This window comes from Triturus cristatus, chromosome 8 (assembly GCF_964204655.1).
Source record: "Triturus cristatus chromosome 8, aTriCri1.1, whole genome shotgun sequence".
NCBI lineage: Eukaryota > Metazoa > Chordata > Amphibia > Caudata > Salamandridae > Triturus > Triturus cristatus.
In genome coordinates this window covers 449,364,594-449,383,617 of record NC_140591.1, presented here as the reverse complement: position 1 = coordinate 449,383,617, position 19,024 = coordinate 449,364,594, and the positions used below count along the sequence as shown (strand labels likewise).

At 46.5% G+C, this 19,024-nt stretch overlaps 1 protein-coding gene across 2 annotated transcripts in view; it reads left to right on the top strand.

Moving 5' to 3' along the window:
* Positions 1–18,766, top strand: part of LOC146802288 (uncharacterized) — a 197,403-nt gene extending 178,637 nt beyond the window's left edge. For both annotated transcript variants that reach the window (XM_085621859.1, XM_085621858.1), the window contains one exon: positions 14,924–18,766. In XM_085621859.1, coding sequence (XP_085477985.1) covers positions 14,924–18,493 — 3,570 coding nt within the window. In that variant the 3' untranslated portion in view covers positions 18,494–18,766. The remainder of the gene's footprint in view (positions 1–14,923) is intronic.
* The last annotated feature ends 258 nt before the right edge of the window (positions 18,767–19,024 follow it).

The window sequence follows — 19,024 nt, the reverse complement described above, 5'->3', positions numbered from 1 at the left end:
CGATTACGATAGTCTCGTGAATACACGAGTCCTCTGGCTTTGGCGTTTGCAAACTCCAAAGTACCAAATTACCAAATCAAACGATCCCGAAGGATACCAAAACAAATGGGAGACGCTCCACTTATACTTAACTGAATATTGCTGATCGATGGCGTCACCAGAAGACTCTCTCGATTGTTTCGCTCTCTCAAACTCGTCAAGGGTCCAAAACAGGTCGATTAATCAGGGCAGCAGTCCTTCGTAGCCGTCGGGACGCGGAGAACCTCGCAGAAAAGACTTTCGGACCACGTCGACATGCAGGGGTCGATGAAGTGGCGGCCTTCCTCCGGAATTTCCACACGAAGCTCCTCACGAACCTCTGGCTTGGACTGGTACCGCTGAAATCGTCCCGAGTTGGGCGCCAAACTGAAGTACTGGGTATTTTAGACCCAGCGGTGCAGGGGCACACACCCTATGACTTCTGGGTTCACCCTGTTCCAGACCTACAGAAACACAGAGTCTTCTGGGTGAAGTCAAAGATTCATTTATTGGCTGCAGACCAATTACAGGTATCCTAGAAGTACAACAGCGTGTATGTTCTCAGGAGACTGCTGAAAATCATAGAAACAGGCTTCTCCTTAAATACAGTTTTTTCTCCCTCAGGCATACATTCCTAGGTTTACGATACGGCAATAAACAAGTGTACAGTTCAGAAGAAAAGGCAGAGTCATGATGACCATCCCACATTCCAGTTCGGCCAGCCCACAATGATTTACACAGTAAGGTTCAGATCCCACGTTTGATGTCAATAGACCCCCCAATAAACACGAGCATCTCCTGTTTTGGGAAACAAGTCATAAAGCAGGAACAAGCAGGTGTGAGAGAGATTAGCCGGAGGCTTGTGTAGAATGAAAGGGTTTTATGATGGGTCAAGCCCTGATGCTAATCACAGGTGGACGGAGGAAGGGGAGCTCGTGAGACCGGTTTGACCTGGGGCAGCAGAGCCAGCTGCCCAGGTCACAGAGAAGTCAAAGAAGAAAGCCCATGTACTGTGAGGCCCGTATTTACTCCATTATAGCCTATTGTGAGGGCAATGATAAGATGGCCACTGCTTCCAAAATGGAACCCGCGTAGTGAAGCAGAATAACGTGTACACAGTGCATTCATAGCTAGAACGATATAAAAAGCACTTGTGCATGCCGCATTTACCATTTACGGTTTGCTAATACCAAGATAGACAGGGGTAGGGCCCTGTTCCCTACGCGGTGACAAAGATTAAAGTACGACAGATCCTAACGACCTTAACAACCTCCGCCCTATCTCCATCCTCCCCCTTCTTTCCCAAGCCCTTGAAAAATGTGCTATATCGCTACATAGATGATTCTCTCTTACTATGGTCACGTTGGGACGCTACATAGATGATTGTCTCTTACTATGGTCAGGGTAGGGATGTTGCATAGATATTGTCAGTGTCCCAAAGTGAGCTTGAGGAATTCTGTAGACATCTAAACTCGAATGACATGAACATGAGATTGCAAGTGACTCTAACTCATCCAGCATCACATTTCTTGATGTGGAACTCTACATCAAGTCAGACACACTGCACAGTCGACTGCATAGGAAAGAAACATCATGCAATGCCATTTTACATGCTGAAAGCTCTCACCCGTTCCATCAGATTCAGGCAATCCCCTATGGGGAATTTGTCAGAGCTGGGAGGAACTGCAGCGAAGAACTTGAGTTTCAAAAATGCATGTCTAATATGAAGAATAGATTCAAGGCCAGAGGCTATAATGCACGCACTATATGCAAAGCAGAAAAAAGAATCAACAATATAGAGAGGCAAGAAACGTTACATGACAAAAACACAAGCATAGAACAAGAGCAACCTGTTAGACTAGTTACTGATTATAGCGACATGGGTGTAGCCATGGGGAAGAGCCTCAACAAACACTGGGGCATCTTGCTTGCAGACACCACTCTCAAAGATGTCATCACTACAAGACCTCAAATCACCTATAGACGGGGCAGAACTCTCAGAACGAGACTCAGTCCCAGTGTACCACGCCCCCATACTAGTCACACATGGCTTACAGCCCACACTCTGGGATTTTTCAAATGTGGGTGTTGTGGAGTCTGCAGGTTGGCCAAGAATGGTGTCAAAAACTTCACAGCATTCAACAAGAAACAATACCCAATCAAGTGCAACATCAATTGCAATACAAAATTTGTCATATACATTCTGGAATGCACCTGCAAATGATGGAACATCAGTAGCACCATCAGACCGCTGAAAGAACGCATTGGGGAACACATCAGAGCACTTCAACATCAGGACACCAGATATCCTATGGCAGTACATGCGGCGATTTGCTCTACGCAAGGCTCCAAAAAACGCTTTTCCTCCTTCGGATTTGATGTTGCAGCCTCAAACGCCAGAGGCGGCAACAGAGAACTGCGGCTCAGGCGCCTGGAAGCAACTTGGATCATGCGCCTACAAACAGTACAACACGGATTAAACACAGACCATGAGCTTCATTACTTTTTGGGCGAATGAACTCGTAGTACTGAACTATCTTGTACATGCTTCTGCTAAAAAGAACGAAAATGTCTTTTCTCCCCCCTTTTCCTTTGAGGTCGTAACAGGTACAGAGGTTGTGAGTTACTATGCTCCAGCACAAGTATATCACATACAGAGACAACCCCGGTCAACATACTCACCTTCTACTCCTGCACTAATGCTAACCAGGCTATTATACTTGTTCCTCCTATGTCTCGCCTTTGTATATCCATCATTCACTGTCATCCCTCATACGAGCCCGATTGTTGGCCCATTGTTATATTTGTCTATATGCAGCTACATTAGCATTACTATTGTGTTTGTGAATCTTCACCCATTTATCTTCGAGACTGCCATTTCAAACCCCCCCCCCTTTTACTTTCAAGTGTGGGTTAGCATTTCACTCGTGTTTTCAGCTACACTAATTACTTTTTTCTCACGTTCCAATCCTGACACTACAATTTGTCATTCTTTCACTTTAATCCCTCATACGAGCCCAACTGTTGGCCCTGGGTTACATTTGTCCATGCTCCGCTACATTTGATTACTATTGTGCCTGTGAATCTTCACCCGTTTATCTTCGAAACTGCCACTTAAACCCCCCCCACTTTTCGTCCTAGTGTGGCTCAGCATCTTACTTGTGTCTTCAGCTACACTCATTTCTTTATTTTACGTGCCGATCCCAACACTATAATTTGTGTCCTGCCTTGCACGTTCACTCTCCTTCCGTCTGGCCCGTCACGTAATTTCCGCCTTTTTCGGGAACGTTACTGTTACGTTCTAGTTTATTTTCACCTCGCTTGCATAACTACCACATTAAGGGCTTCCGCCGGCTTCCACATCTGGAAATCGAGACGGAGCCAGTGTCTCCTCCTAGGTCACCAGATCTACTCTAGGTAAGCTTTACCGGCCTTCTGCCCGATTGCCTTACGCAATGCCATTAGTCTCAGTCCCTTACTAGGTTTCTCTCTCCCATTAGATCTACACTCAATACGGCGTACCCGCCCCCTCACCTCATTCGGACACTGAATACCATTTCTCACGGGTAAGAGCTGACTTTCCTCTCCCCGTGATTCTTCTCCAATTCTGCATTTCTCCCTTAATTTTCCCCTCTCCCTTCATTTCAGCTCTTTACACATCCCCGTTTTCACTCATCGTCGCTTACATAAGTCGCACCAGGGCGTACCACACTCTCATTTGAGGTAAGCGACCTGTGCACGTAGGTCACTTTTCTACCCAAGACTCAATTGAGTATTACTCATTTTGTTTTTCTCCCGCATACTATACTTAGGTCTACATGTAATTAGTGGCCAATCCGCCCCACCTACACGCTAATACGGAGGGCTGCCGCATTGGGCCCCCTTCCCCTCCTACCAGGAACTGTGACGTGGACCTTTGTTCCTCTTTGACTCCCTGGCCGGGTTGGAATTATCACCGGCCTCACGGTGAGCCTCTTTTACTTAGTATTCAACCCCAGTACTTTTCTCCTTACTTTGTAGCTCTCACTGCCCTTCCTTTCCACATTACCCACTCATCCTTGATACTCTTCTCTTTCCCTCTCTTTAGACACCGTATTGTATTTCTGCATCGCCACACAGGTATTTACTTCTACCTCCCCTTACCATTAGTATTCTCGTGCTCACCTTGTAGGATACCTGAAACCACGATCCTTGAATTCACATTGTGGATCACATGGCAGTCTCGTCCCTCTAGGCTCAAGTCCCTTAATTTGTCTGATTCGAGCATTGATGAATTATTTGTCTCGCCCTCAAAATTTTCGTTCAAATGTCATTCGCCCCCTGCCTAGCTTGCCATAGATTTTGTGTTTACTTGATAATCGCTACTCTCAATAAATTTTTTCATCAATACCTACATAGAACTTAACGCCCGAGTTGTTTGAGCTAATAATGGTCATGTATTCTGCTCAAGGACATTTATTTTTCCTTTTGATGTCACCTCAACATAGAAATTTGCGTCTTAGTGTGTTTAAAGCTAAACATGAATATGTATTTCGCGTGTGTACTGTTATTCACTTTTTTATGTCACCTCAACACCAATATTCACTGCACGCCAGCATTGTGTCACATTGTTATTCCGCAATGGTTCCTTTTGTTCTCACCTTCTCGCAGTCACGATTAAAACACCACGGGAACTGTCCTTAGACCAACTCACGTTTACCTTTGTTCTGTTCACTTTCCTCCTTAGGGTTTCCACGTGCTATTGGTGATTATGATCCACGTTTCTCCTTTGTTATGTTTATCTTGGTTTGGCAACAACCAATCTTATGATTTCCCATTATTTTACTCAATGTTTTCTATCCTCCCCAGCCCTGAAGAAGTCACGGGATACTTCCCGCATGTGACAAAACATGTGTTGGCTGGTTGTTTTTTGTTGTTGCATCATTAAATACATTTGAATAACACACTGGTGTCGACCAAAGATATTTGTAAAATACGAGACTTTACAACCATTGTTATATCCTTATTACGTGTGCCCAGGACTGTGTTCTCCTTGAAAAATGTGCCCTACTTCAATTGGATAAACACATTGACACTTACAACCTGCTCGACCCCCTACAACCCGGCTTCTGTAAAGGCTGCAGCACTGAAACTGCATTGCTAAATATAGTTGACGACATCCACCAGGCCCTGGATAAGGGCGAGACCTGCCTACTCATTCTCCTCGACCTCACTGCTGCATTTGATACAGTTAACCATTCAACCTTACTTAACGTACTCAAAGATCGTTTCGGCCTTAATGGCATCGCCTAAACTGGTTGCCTCCTACTTCCAACACAGAACCCAACAAATTAAAATTCAAAACTGCCTCTCTTGCCCCACACCTGTCCGCCTCGGTGTACCCCAAGGATCTATCCCCTCTCCCGCTCTCTTCAACCTCTTTATGGAACCCCTTAACCTCGTACTTAAACAAGCTGGAATTAACTATCACCTGTATGCCTATGACACCCAACTGTACTATAAAATTGAATCCCACTCTGATGTCTTACTACCTTAACACTGCCCTAACTAAGATACAATCCTGGTTCTACTCCAATCATCTCAAACTCAATCCACACAAAACTGAAATCATTCTTTACTCTCCTAAAAACAACCCACTCCCCATCCAAACATGGATCGCTGACCTTAATGCCCTACACTGTTCTCTCTCCCTCTCCGAATCAGTAAAATCTCTTTGCATCACCATCGACAGTAAGCTAACGCTCAATTCCCATATAAAAAATCCGGCCAAAGGAGCACTCTTAACGCTCTGACATCTCAAAACACTCAAACCTTTCATTCCAGCGGAAGATTTCAAATCAGTTGTCCAATCTCTAGTCCTCTCGAAAATTGACTGCGAAAACGCTTTACTCTCCGGAACTGCCAAAGTTCACCTTGCCCCCCTCAAATCTGTTCTCAACCTAGCGGCCAGGCTAACAACTGACTGCAAACGTTTTGACCACATCTCACCTGCCCTCAAGGACCTTAAATGGCTTCCTATCGAAGGCAGATCCTCCTATAAGATTGCCTGCATTACGCACAAAGCCCTTTATCAAATGACCCCGCTCTCTACCTCTCAAACAAACTCAATAAAGCAGGTTGCGCCCGACCACTGAGAAGCACCAACTCTCTACTCCTCGTCCCCCCTCTGTTAAAAAAAAAAAACCTCTCAATCTCGCTCCTTCTCTGGTAAGGCCCCCAACATCTGAAATGCCCTCCTAAAGATCTACGATGTAACCCTTCTTATATCAGTTTAAAAAAAGACCTTAAAATGCACCTGCTCAACAAATATTGGGGTCCATAATCCTTCTCTTACCATACATGCTATACTCTCCCTCCTCCTAAAACCCCTGCCTTTTCCCCCTCCCCTCCTTTTTTGTCGACCTCACCCACACATCCCCTTCCTTACCCCTCTCCACCCTTTTCTTCCCTCCCTTCCCCATCCTAACATTTCCCCTCGTCCAACCTCTCCTGCTTTACTCCGAATACTGAGCCTTCCCCCATGTGCTGTATTATAATGTGTAACTACATCTTTCTCATGTTGTTTGTAAATTGCTCCTTCTTTCCTTTTTCACTCTATTCAATCTATATTACTCAATGTGTTAATTTATTCCACCAGTCCCAATGCTGCATTTGAAACAATTGTTCTGTATTCCGTTACTATCATTATATTAATGTAAAGCGCTCTGATACCCCTGGGTGGAGCCAGCGCTATATAAAACTTTTTAAATAAATAAATAAAATAGTGAGGGCTTTTTAGGGGGCATGGATGGGTGGTTTTGGGGGATTTTGAGGGAGTCTAGGATGAATGGTGTTTAGGGGTGGTGAGAGGCTAGTGAGTTAAAAGCATCCAAAGTAATTGTTTGACATTGTAAAAGGTATAAATCCAAAAAAATGTCCCCTTGATTAAAACACTGAAATAAATGCCTCAGACAAAAATGTTCGTGAAAGTAAGACCCTCAACCATTCCATTTACGTGCTAAATTTAAGCATGCAAAAGCTAATTTAGAAAAGTAAGGCATTTGTTGAATTGGTTTCTATGAAATGATAAATGCCATTCATCCTGCAAATTTCCATTAAACAGTTTAGGTGAAATGGTTTGTCAGGAATAGTATTCCATTAAATAGTTTTTCTATACAATGTCATGCAACCAATTTACTCTCTACATAGTCCGGAGGTTGTTTATGAACTGCTTTTTTCAATAGTTTGCAGTAGTGGCCCTTGTCCGAGGAAAGGGGCTGGATGGGCGAGTGGAGAGGCAGAGACGACTAACAACTAAAGAAAACAAGCATTTGCAATGCAATAGGTCTCGCATTTATAAGAGTTTGAGCTATTGGCATTGTAAAATTACAATGCCTTTTATTTGTGTTTTGGTTTTAAAACAAATAAAAGGCATTGTCATTTACAATAGCATAAACTCGCATAAAAGCAGTGTGTGGAGTGCAGCAGTGTGAGGCGTGCAGCAGTGTGAGGCGTGCAGCAGTGTGCGGCGTGCAGCAGTGTGCGGCGTTCAGCAGTGTGCGGCGTGCAGCAGTGTTTCGTGTAGCAGTGTGAGGCATGCAGCACTGTGGCGTGAAGCGGTGTGCAGCAGTGTGCGGCGTGCAGCAGTGTGCTGCGTGCAGCAGTGTTGTGCAGCATGCAGCAGTGAGTAATGCAGCAGTGTGCAGCAGTGTGTGGCGTGCAGCAGTGTGCCGGTTGCATCAGTGTGTGCCGTGCAGCAGTGTGTGGTGTGCAGCAATTTTTCGGGTAGCAGTGTGTGGCGTGCAGCAGTGTGCGGCGTGCAGCAGTGTGCGGCGCGCAGCAGTGTGTGGCAGTGTGTGGCGTGCAGCAGTGTGAGGCGTGCAGCAGTGTGTGGCGTGCAGCGGCATGCAGCAGTGTGTGGCGTGCAGCAGTGTGAGGCGTGCAGCAGTGTGAGGCGTGCAGCAGTGTGAGGCGTGCAGCAGTGTGAGGCGTGCAGCAGTGTGAGGCGTGCAGCAGTGTGTGGCATGCAGCAGTGTGAGGCGTGCAGCAGAGACACGTGGAGGGTGAGGAGAGACACGTGGAGGGTGAGGAGAGACACGTGGAGGGTGAGGAGAGACACGTGGAGGGTGAGGAGAGACACGTGTGGAGGGTGAGGAGAGACACGTGTGGAGGGTGAGGAGAGACACATGTGGAGCGTGAGGAGGAGACACATGTGGAGGGTGAGGAGGAGACACATGTGGAGGGTGAGGAGGAGACACATGTGGAGGGTGAGGTGGAGGGTGAGGAGACACGTGTGGAGGGTGAGGAGAGACACGTGTGAAGGGTGAGGAGAGACACGTGTGGAGGGTGAGGAGAGGCGTGGAGGGTGAGGAGAGACACATGTGGAGGGTGAGGAGAGACACGTGTGGAGGGTGAGGAGAGACACGTGTGGTTGGTGAGGAGAGACGTATGGAGGGTGAGGAGAGACACGTAGAGGGTGAGGAGAGACACGTGGAGGGTGAGGAGAGACATGGAGGGTGAGGAGAAACACGTGGAGGGTGAGGAGAGACACGTGGAGGGTGAGGAGAGACACGTGGAGGGTGAGGAGAGACACGTGGAGGGTGAGGAGAGACACGGAGGGTGAGGAGAGACACGTGTGAAGGGTGAGGTGGAGGGTGAGGAGAGAGACGTGTGGAGGGTGAGGAGAGACGTGTGGAGAGTGAGGAGAGACGTGTGGAGGGTGAGGAGAGATGTGTGGAGGGTGAGGAGAGATGTGTGGAGGGTGAGGAGAGACACGTGGAGGGTGAGCAGAGACACATGTGGAGGGTGAGCAGAGACACGTGTGGAGGGTGAGCAGAGACACGTGTGGAGGGTGAGGAGAGACACAGGAGAGACGTGTGGAGGGTGAGGAGAGACGTGTGGAGGGTGAGGAGAGACGTGTGGAGGGTGAGGAGAGACGTGTGGAGGGTGAGGAGAGACGTGTGGAGGGTGAGGAGAGACGTGTGGAGGGTGAGGAGAGACACGTGGAGGGTGAGGAGAGACACGTGTGGAGGGTGAGGAGAGACACGTGGAGGGTGAGGAGAGACACGAGGAGGGTGAGGTGGAGGGTGAGGAGAGACATGTGGAGGGTGAGGTGGAGGGTGAGGAGAAACAGAGTTGAGGGTGAGGAGAGACGGAGGTGGAGGGTGAGGAGAGACACTTGTGAAGGGTGAGGAGAGACACGTGTGGAGGGTGAGGAGAGACGTGGAGGGTGAGGAGAGACACGTGTGGAGGGTGAGGAGAGACACGTGTGGTTGGTGAGGAGAGACGTATGGAGGGTGAGGAGAGACACGTAGAGGGTGAGGAGAGACACGTGGAGGGTGAGGAGAGACATGGAGGGTGAGGAGAAACACGTGGAGGGTGAGGAGAGACACGTGGAGGGTGAGGAGAGACACGTGGAGGTTGAGGAGAGACACGTGGAGGGTGAGGAGAGACACGGAGGGTGAGAAGAGACACGTGTGGAGGGTGAGGTGGAGGGTGAGGAGAGAGACGTGTGGAGGGTGAGGAGAGACGTGTGGAGAGTGAGGAGAGACGTGTGGAGGGTGAGGAGAGACGTGTGGAGGGTGAGGAGAGATGTGTGGAGGGTGAGGAGAGTCACGTGGAGGGTGAGCAGAGACACATGTGGAGGGTGAGCAGAGACACGTGTGGAGGGTGAGCAGAGACATGTGTGGAGGGTGAGGAGAGACACAGGAGAGACACGTGTGGAGGGTGAGGAGAGACGTGTGGAGGGTGAGGAGAGACACGTAGAGGGTGAGGAGAGACACGTGGAGGGTGAGGAGAGACATGGAGGGTGAGGAGAAACACGTGGAGGGTGAGGAGAGACACGTGGAGGGTGAGGAGAGACACGTGGAGGTTGAGGAGAGACACGTGGAGGGTGAGGAGAGACACGGAGGGTGAGAAGAGACACGTGTGGAGGGTGAGGTGGAGGGTGAGGAGAGAGACGTGTGGAGGGTGAGGAGAGACGTGTGGAGAGTGAGGAGAGACGTGTGGAGGGTGAGGAGAGACGTGTGGAGGGTGAGGAGAGATGTGTGGAGGGTGAGGAGAGTCACGTGGAGGGTGAGCAGAGACACATGTGGAGGGTGAGCAGAGACACGTGTGGAGGGTGAGCAGAGACATGTGTGGAGGGTGAGGAGAGACACAGGAGAGACACGTGTGGAGGGTGAGGAGAGACGTGTGGAGGGTGAGGAGAGACATGTGGAGGGTGAGGAGAGACGTGTGGAGGGTGAGGAGAGACACATGGAGGGTGAGGAGAGACACGTGTGGAGGGTGAGGAGAGACACGTGGAGGGTGAGGAGAGACGTGGAGGGTGAGGAGAGACACGAGGAGGGTGAGGTGGAGGGTGAGGAGAGACATGTGGAGGGTGAGGTGGAGGGTGAGGAGAAACAGAGTTGAGGGTGAGGAGAGACGGAGGTGGAGGGTGAGGAGAGACGGAGGTGGAGGGTGAGGAGAGACGGAGGTGGAGGGTGAGGAGAGACCGATGTGGAGGGTGAGGAGAGACCGAGGTGGAGGGTGAGGAGAGATGGAGGTGGAGTGTGAGGAGAGACCGAGGTGGAGAGTGAGGAGAGACCGAGGTGGAGGGTAAGGAGAGACCGAGGTGGAGGGTAAGGAGAGACCGAGGTGGAGGGTAAGGAGAGACCGAGTTGGAAGGGAATCAGAAGTGGAGGAGAGAGAGAGGTGGAGGGTGAGGAGAGACAGTGTTGGAGTGGGGGGAGGGGAGGATATCACTTTTACTTCCTCTCCTAGTGTAAGGTAATGCCCCCACCCCACAGGCCCTGCCGGGGCCGAGAGCAGATCACTGTTCGCATCAGCCGTCACCCGAGACCGCTCCGTACTTGTTGGTAAATAGAGGTTCACTATCTGTTGATAATGGGATTCACTTGGGAGGTTGACTTACCTCCTCCACCCCCAGGGCCAACACTGAGAAGGCATCAGAGACCTGGTGCTGCCTATGCTGCAGTACTGCGAGAGAGAGGGATGGGGGGCGGGCAGAGGAAGAGGAGTGGGGTTAGAGAAGGGACAGGTGGGGAGAGAAAGAGGAGAGAAGGGACAGAGACAGAAAAGGAGCAAAAAAAGAATTAGAGAGAGTAAAGAGGAGAATTGGGGAAAATGAAAACATTACGAGAGAACATGTAGCAAAGAGGTGGAGAGAGAAGATGGGAGAGAGTAAGGACGCAGCCAAGAGATAGGGCAGAGACAAATGTTGACCCTTTTCCATGCAACATATTCTAAAACGCCATTCTCATTCATACATTCACAGCAAACCTGTTCACAAGAGTGACAGAAAATGTGGTATTAGTGTTACATTTTTGTTTACATCCATACCCGCTCACTTATGCAATTAAAGGATTCTTGACCACACGGTTAAACAAAACGTACTGATTGGCCTTGCCGTGAAGGAGAAACACGTGTTGACACACACTCCCGATCTGTGAAACGTTCACCCCACTTTCTCGAAATTGAAACCAGTGCATGTGTCCGACGAACTTCCTGCCGCTTATCTGAATGCACCAGTGGCAGAAGATAGTCACCATCTTGCAACAACACAATTAAAGGGAGGCATGTCTGTCTCTCCCCACCGCCACATGTCTCTGAGTCTTACTGTCTCATGCGAGATCTCCCTCTAGGAGACAGCTGACACCGACTCTTCCCCTGAGACAGTACGGGAGATGCGTGTGTGTGCATAGTGTGTGTCTATATGTATATATCTGTGTGTGTATGCATGTGTGTGTGTTTGTATGTGTATATGTTTGTGTATGCATGTGTGTGTTGGTGTGCAAGTATGGGTGTGTCATTGTGTTCATTTGTCTTCATGGATGTGTACACATATGTTTGTGTGTATACCTATGTCTGTGTATGCATGTTTGTGTGTATGTATATGTGTTTGAGTAGGTTGGTGTGCGTGCTTGTTTATATGTGTATGTGGGGTTGGTGTGCATGTATATGCATATGTTTATGCATGTCTGTGTGTGTTTGTATATGTTCATATGTTTGTGTAAATGCATGTGTGTGTTTGTATGTGTGCATAGTTGTGTATGCATGTGATCAGAGGGAAGAGTGCACTTTTGGGCAAAGAGGAAAACATACAGGGAAGAGTATGTGAGGGCAGAGAGAAAAATACAGAGGGAAAAGCACGTGAGGGCAGAGAGAAAAATACAGAGGGAAGAGTCCATGTGAGGGAGGAGAGAAAAATAGAGAGGGAAGAGCTCATGTGAGAGCAAAGCGAAAAATACAGAGGGTAGGGCGCATGTTAGACCGGAGATAAAAACATAGAGGGAAGAGAGCATGTGAGAGCAGAGAGAAAAATATAGAGAGAAGAACACATGCGAGGGCAGAGAAAAAAATACAGAGCGAAGAGCACATGTGAGAGCATAGAGAAAAAATGCAGAGGGAAGAGTACATGTGAGGGAAGAGAGACAAATACAGAGGGAATAGCATGTGTGAGGAAAGAGAGAAAAATAGAGAGGGAAAAGCACATGTCAGGGCAGAGTGAAAATACAGAGGGAATAGCACATGTGAGACCAGAGAGAAAAACATAGAGGGAAGAGCATATGTGAGGACAAAAAGAACAAGTACAGGTTATGCCAAGCGGAAGTGATCGCGTTTGCGATCAAACATCAAAGCGGCGAAAGTGAAAGTAATCGAGCAGAGCATCAAAGGGCTGGGTGAGAAGGGAGGGGGGAATGCAAGGAGCAGAGGAGCAGCTGTGCACGTGCACGCCATCGTGCACTCAAGCCCTAGGCCAGCAAAACCATGTGGGTAGCACTTATGAAAGCCCACTTACAAAATGTCTCAAAGAGACAGCTTTCGCTGTCTCAGCGAGACCTAAAAAGGGGGGGGGTGAGAACTTACTTGCAACCCACCGCATCACCGTGTTCTCCTCCTCTCGTGGCTTCACTGCAGGCAGAGGCTCCCAAACTCCTCTGTGGAATCCTGAAGCTACTCTTTCGCATTAGAGCAGCTTCGGGATAGGCTTCACCGCCGATGACTGGGAGCCTGTGCTTTGCTGTCACCAACCCAGCAACTTAACTGTGTTGGAGAGAGCTTCAGTGCGCATGACGGTTTGGGTTGGAGAGAGCTTCAGTGTGACTGATAGCAGTGCACCACCCCCTGTCGGTGCCTGTAACACCCCTGGCCCCGCCTCCATGACTCAGCTGGGAAACAAAATAAAACGGTAAAAAACCAAGGTTTATTATCTTTTTTTATGCTGCTGACAGGGTAAGCGACACTTCTCCTCCATAGCGGAGGAGCCGCCCTAGATAGTTGGTTTTAAAAAAAAAAAAAAAAACCTGGTTTAAATAGATTGACCTAAAATTAATCATCTCTATTGGATATATATATATGTGATCAAGGCCGTTTTACCGGTCGAAACGCGTCATGACTGTAAGATGAGAGAAAATAAATAAAAATCGCACAAGCTAGAGGAGTTTGTGCATTCTTTATCGCCGTCAAGGAGGTTGAGTGCTATACAATTGGATTTTATATATATATGTATATACATATATATATCTGTCAACGTGCACAGTCCAGACGGTGTCTCCAGCAGAGACCGACCCGTCTTCGTATTATATTGTACTTTCCAATAACCGAGACCTGGCACTCCAGGGATTTAGTGCTTAAAGGTATTTATTCCACACACAAACGCATCGTGTTCTGATAGACACATTTCGACAAACAAGTCTTGCTCACACTGAGCAAGTCTTGTTTGTCGAAATGCGTCTGTCAGGACACGATGCAGCTGTTTGTGTGTGGAGTAAATACATTTAAGCACTAAATCCCTTTTGTGCCACATCTCGGTTTTTGGAAATACTATATATAGCAAAGCATTGCCATACAGTCCAGATCTGCAGTCAAGTTCCCCACATGAAAGGGGATAACAGAAGACGGGAGGCAATTCTGATGCAAATAATCAGCATGGGTTTATTCAAACAAGGTAATGTCGGAACACAGCTTGGCCCATTTCGGTGATCAAGTCACCTTGGTCATGGATCAGCTCACGAAGGAGGCTTGATCTCCGAAACTGGTCGGCTGTATGAGCCATTATCCTGTTTGAATAAACCCATCTGAATTGTGGCCTGACTTCTGTTATCCTCTTTCACGTTGGGGATTTGATTAGAGATCTGGACTGTGAAAGGAACAAAACAGCAATTTCTTTTTTAAATGATAGTATTCTCGCTTGTCTACACTGCCTTTCATCGTTTGAGTCCTATTTCTTCATCATTGTGACCACATGAACTCCACCTATAAAAATGTGCCTTATATATTCTTTCAGCTGCTGGGGGATTATCAGAAGAGCTATGTGCAGATTCCAGCACCCTGATTTATCTGGGGATTTTTGCAAAAGCAGTCTGCCTGCACCATAATGTCAAAACCAATACAATATTAATGGCAGAAACAGAGAATCTATACCATTGTGATTGTTGATAAGTAGTTCCTCATCACAGATTCCTCATTACTCAAGATAGACTGGTAAATCTTTGAGTACCATTGTTAAAAGCTGTGGGTTTCATCATAATCATTTGCTAAATATGGAAAGACAAGTATAGAAAAAGAGCGGGTCGGATGTTTTTAAATGTTATAGATCAAGGCAATTTAAGCCTATAATACCATAATTGGCAATGTTGCAGCTAGTCATATTTTCACTGTTAAACAGTTGTGATCAACCTTTGTTCTGTTTAGTCTGTGGGCTCCATTAACCTTGTTGCACCTATGCATTTTCTATATTTAAATTGACTTAGCTGATATCGTCCATTTCATCCATATGTAGTACACATGTGATTAAGCTGTGAGTTATCATCTTTAGGCTATCACTTAGCCCTAAGTGCTCTATGGAATAGGTGAATGCCATCTTCTTTCTCATGTTTACACTTTAGTTAGATATCATTCTCTTTATTCTTTCTTTCCTCTTTAGTTAAGCTCTCTGTCCTCAGAAAAGGCTCAAAATGAAAGTAACAGTCTCATCTATCCCATTCTCCAACCGGTACTGTCTCTAGTACGGCAGAAATTTGCAGCTCAAAAGAACCAGCTTTTTCCCATGAATTCCAGTTTCATTCCGGAGTCCTCACAAGCACAGGAGAAGGTTGGAGTTCACAAGGATATGTATTCTCCCATCCATTGTAAATCCAAAGTAAAATCTTCAGCGACAAGGGAGAAGATTGTGTCTAGAACAAAAACACATTTACTCATTAATTCTAGCCCAACATTGGAATCCTCACCAGCAAGAGTCAAAGCAGAGGCTCAGAGCACAAGCAGTTCTCCAGTTCTTTCCCATAGAAATGGTGAATTCTCCCCTGTGCATGAAAAGGTTGAGACTAAGACCAGACATTCAATTGTCTTTTCCACTGCAAAAATAAAATCCTCATCCACACGAGAGCAGGCCAATGCTCACAAGAAAAATCGTTCTCCCATCAACACCAGTCCAAACTTAGAATGTTTATTTACAATGCAGGAATTTGAAAAGCCAAAAACAATGCATTCGAATCACAAACTAAAATACTCACTAACACAAGCAAAGACTGAGTCTCCGAGGATGCAACAGTCACTCATCCTTTTCAGTTCTAAAAAGGAGTCGCCACCAGTACACCAAAAGATTGAGGCTCAAAAGAGTCAGCAGTTACCTATATGTTCAAGTCCCAAAGTGGAGTCTTTATCAGTACGAGAGATGGTCTTCACGGATCAAAGCTGGCAGTCACACAGCTTCCTCAGTCCCAAAGTGGAATCCTCTCTAGCAAAGAAGAATACTGAGGCAGTCAAGACAAGGCATTCTCTGATTCATCCCAGTCCTAGTATTGAATTTTCACTGGCAAAGGAAGAGGTTAATGCTCAAATGACAAAGTCTGCTCCTATCCATGACAATCCCAAAGCTGAATCCTTGCAATCTGAAGAGGTTGATACTCTCAAGAACTCGGTTTCTCCCATCCATGCTAGTCTCAAACTGGGATGCGTGACTGAACAGGAAGAAGCTGAGGCTCAAAGTAGCAAGCATTCTTCCATTCATGTCAGTCTGAATCTAGAATCCTCCCAATTAAAGGAGGAAGAAGATGCTCCTAAAGACAAACATTCTTCCATATACACCAGTACCACACTAAAGTTCTCATCACAAGAGGTTGAGACTCACATGAACGAGTATATTGACAGCTATCAAAGTCCTCAACTGGAATCCTTGCCACCACATGTGAGTGAAGCTCACAGAAATGGGAACTCCCCAATCTATGTCAGTAACAATCTGAAAACCGTAACAGTAGAAGAGAATGCAGAGGAACAAAGTAATATACCTTCTAGCGATATGAATACCACCCTAGGATCCTTGGCTTCTCATGAGGATGAGACTCACAGGAATTCTATCTGCGCACTAAAAGAGGCTTTAGTTCACAACAGTAAGATATCTCCCATCCATCTAAGTCCCAAAGGGGATTCTACATCATCACAAGAGGCTAAGAGCCATAATCACATGGATTTTCAAATCCTTACTAGTCCTAATCTGGGGTCAGAACAGGGAGTAAATGATGATCAGAAGAAGAAAGATTCTCTCCTACATACCTTTCACAATTGTCAGTTGTCCCTAGGACGGCAGGAGTCCAAGGCTCATAATAGCAGTCATTCACCTGTGCACTCCCATCCCACTCTGGCATCCTCGCCATCACAAGAGATTCACATGAGCAGCAATTCTCCACTCAAACCTGGACCTTCGCCTTCACAATACATTGATACACGCAAGAGCACTTTCAAGCTGGAATCTTCACCAAAATTGGAGACAACGGATGTTCAGAATAACATAGATTCTCCCATAGAGCCCATTCTCAATGTGTTGCCCTCAGCAGCAGAGGAGGTGACTGAGGATCATGAGAGCAGGTATTCTGCTGTAAACCCCATCTCCGTACTAGGATCCTTACCATCACAAGAAATGTTTATGAACTGGCATTCTCCCCTCCCTCAAAGTCCCAAACTAGGTTCTTCAATAGAACTGAATATAGTGGATACTCTGATGATCAGCAGTTCTCCTGTCAATGGCATTCTCAGCGAGTTATCCTCACTACAAGTGGAGGCGGACAAGGAACTTAAGATTGATCATTCTGTCATTCAGACAAGTCCCAGAGTGGGATACTCGCCTTCACATCAATTTCACATGAGCAGGCATTCTCCTGAGCCACAAGGTCCGAAAGAGGAATCCTTGTTATCGCAAGAGATGCAACCTCACACATGCAGGGATTCTCCCATATATAATGTCATGCATGTGGCATCTTGTCTAGTACAACAGAAAGCAGAGGCTGAAATGATAAAGCATTCTCCTAGCAATATATGCCCCAACACGAGATCTTTGCCACTACAAGAGGCTGTGGCTCCCAAGAACAGACAATCTCCAATCCATGTCATTTCCAGTTTGGATTGCTCTCCTTCACCAGAGATTGGAACTCCCAGGAAGCATTCCCCTCAACACACCAGTCCCAAACTGGAATCTCCACCAACCTTGGAGAAAGCTGATGTTAAAAAGATCAGAACTTCTCCTATCCAATCCAGCCTCAAATTGGGACCCTCACCTAAACCAAAGCAGGCGAAATCCTACAATGGCAGGCATTTTCCTACTCACACCAGTCCCAAACTGAAATCCTCACCTGAACTGGTGAAAACTGTTGCCCGAAATAACAGGCATTCTCCTAGTCAACAAAAACTCGATTTGAAATCTTCACAAGTATGTAAGAATAAAGAGGTTCAAAACAAAAGGCAGTCACCCATTCACACCAGTCCCATCCTGGCAATCCCATTAACGCGGAAGAATGCCGAAGCTGAGCATATCAGGAATTCTCCCATACATGCCATTCCCACACTTGATTCCTCACTTTCTATGGAGAATGAAGAGGATAATGATAACAGGCATTTATACATCTACCCCAGCCCCAAACAAAAACCCTCACCAGTTCAGGAGAAACTGACAGCGCAGAAGAACACAAGTTCTCCAATCCAGCAAAGACTCACAATTGACTCTTCACCAACAAAGGAAAAATCTCCGACTCCAAAAAATAGACACTTGCCTATATATTTCAAACCCAAACAAAACTCAGTAGCCCAGGAAAAAGTTGTAGCTAAAAAGAATACAGCCTCTATGATTCATCAAAGACCCAAATTTGAGTCCTCAACAGCACAGGAGAAAGCTAATGCTGAAAAGAACAGGCAGCCTCCCATCCATATCAGCCCCAAATTGGAATCCTCACAGGCTACGAAAGTGGCACATTCTCCTATTTACACCAGTCCGAAACTGAAACCTGCATCAGCACATGACAAGACAGAGACTCAGAAGATGAGGCATTCACCTATCCATGTTCATCCTAAACTGGTAACTGTCCCCACACAGGAGAAAATCCAAACACAGAAGACGGGACATGTCCCACCCCGTTCCGGTGCCAAAGTAGAATCCACACTTGCTTGGAAGAGGGCTGAACCTCGCAAGAAAAACCTGGCAGATAACTTTATACAAGCTACTTAGGAGTTTTCATGCTATTGATGCAGCTGTGTTCCATTCAAGTGCCCCATTGATATTTTAAGATGCGTTTGAACAGCAAATGTAACAATGAGGGAGTTGGAATGAGTGCAAAGTAATTTCATCCACTTATGCTTTTATAAAACAAATCTATTTCACATATGACCTTGCTGTATCAGTTCATAAGCTCATTGAGTCTTTATTCTAGAGTAAGTATAAAAAGTAAATTCTGGCCCACCCGCGAGCCTGTTCTCATATATGGCTGGAGAAAGGGGAGTGTTAAGCTGATGTTTTACTAAATTATACACAAATGCCGGAAGAAAGTACCACAGTAAGAACTCTTTCACAAGACTGGGAAAATTGGCATAATTGCTTTCTAATGTTTCTTATATTCTCTGTTGTGGGTGTGCAATTTGTACCTTAGCATGCCAACAATATCTCATGCAATTCAAAAACTGTTGTGTTTCTCTCATTTAGCATTCTAAGAAAGACGTCTTAAAACAGTTTTCTTAGTAATTTGAGGGTTTGTGGTTATTT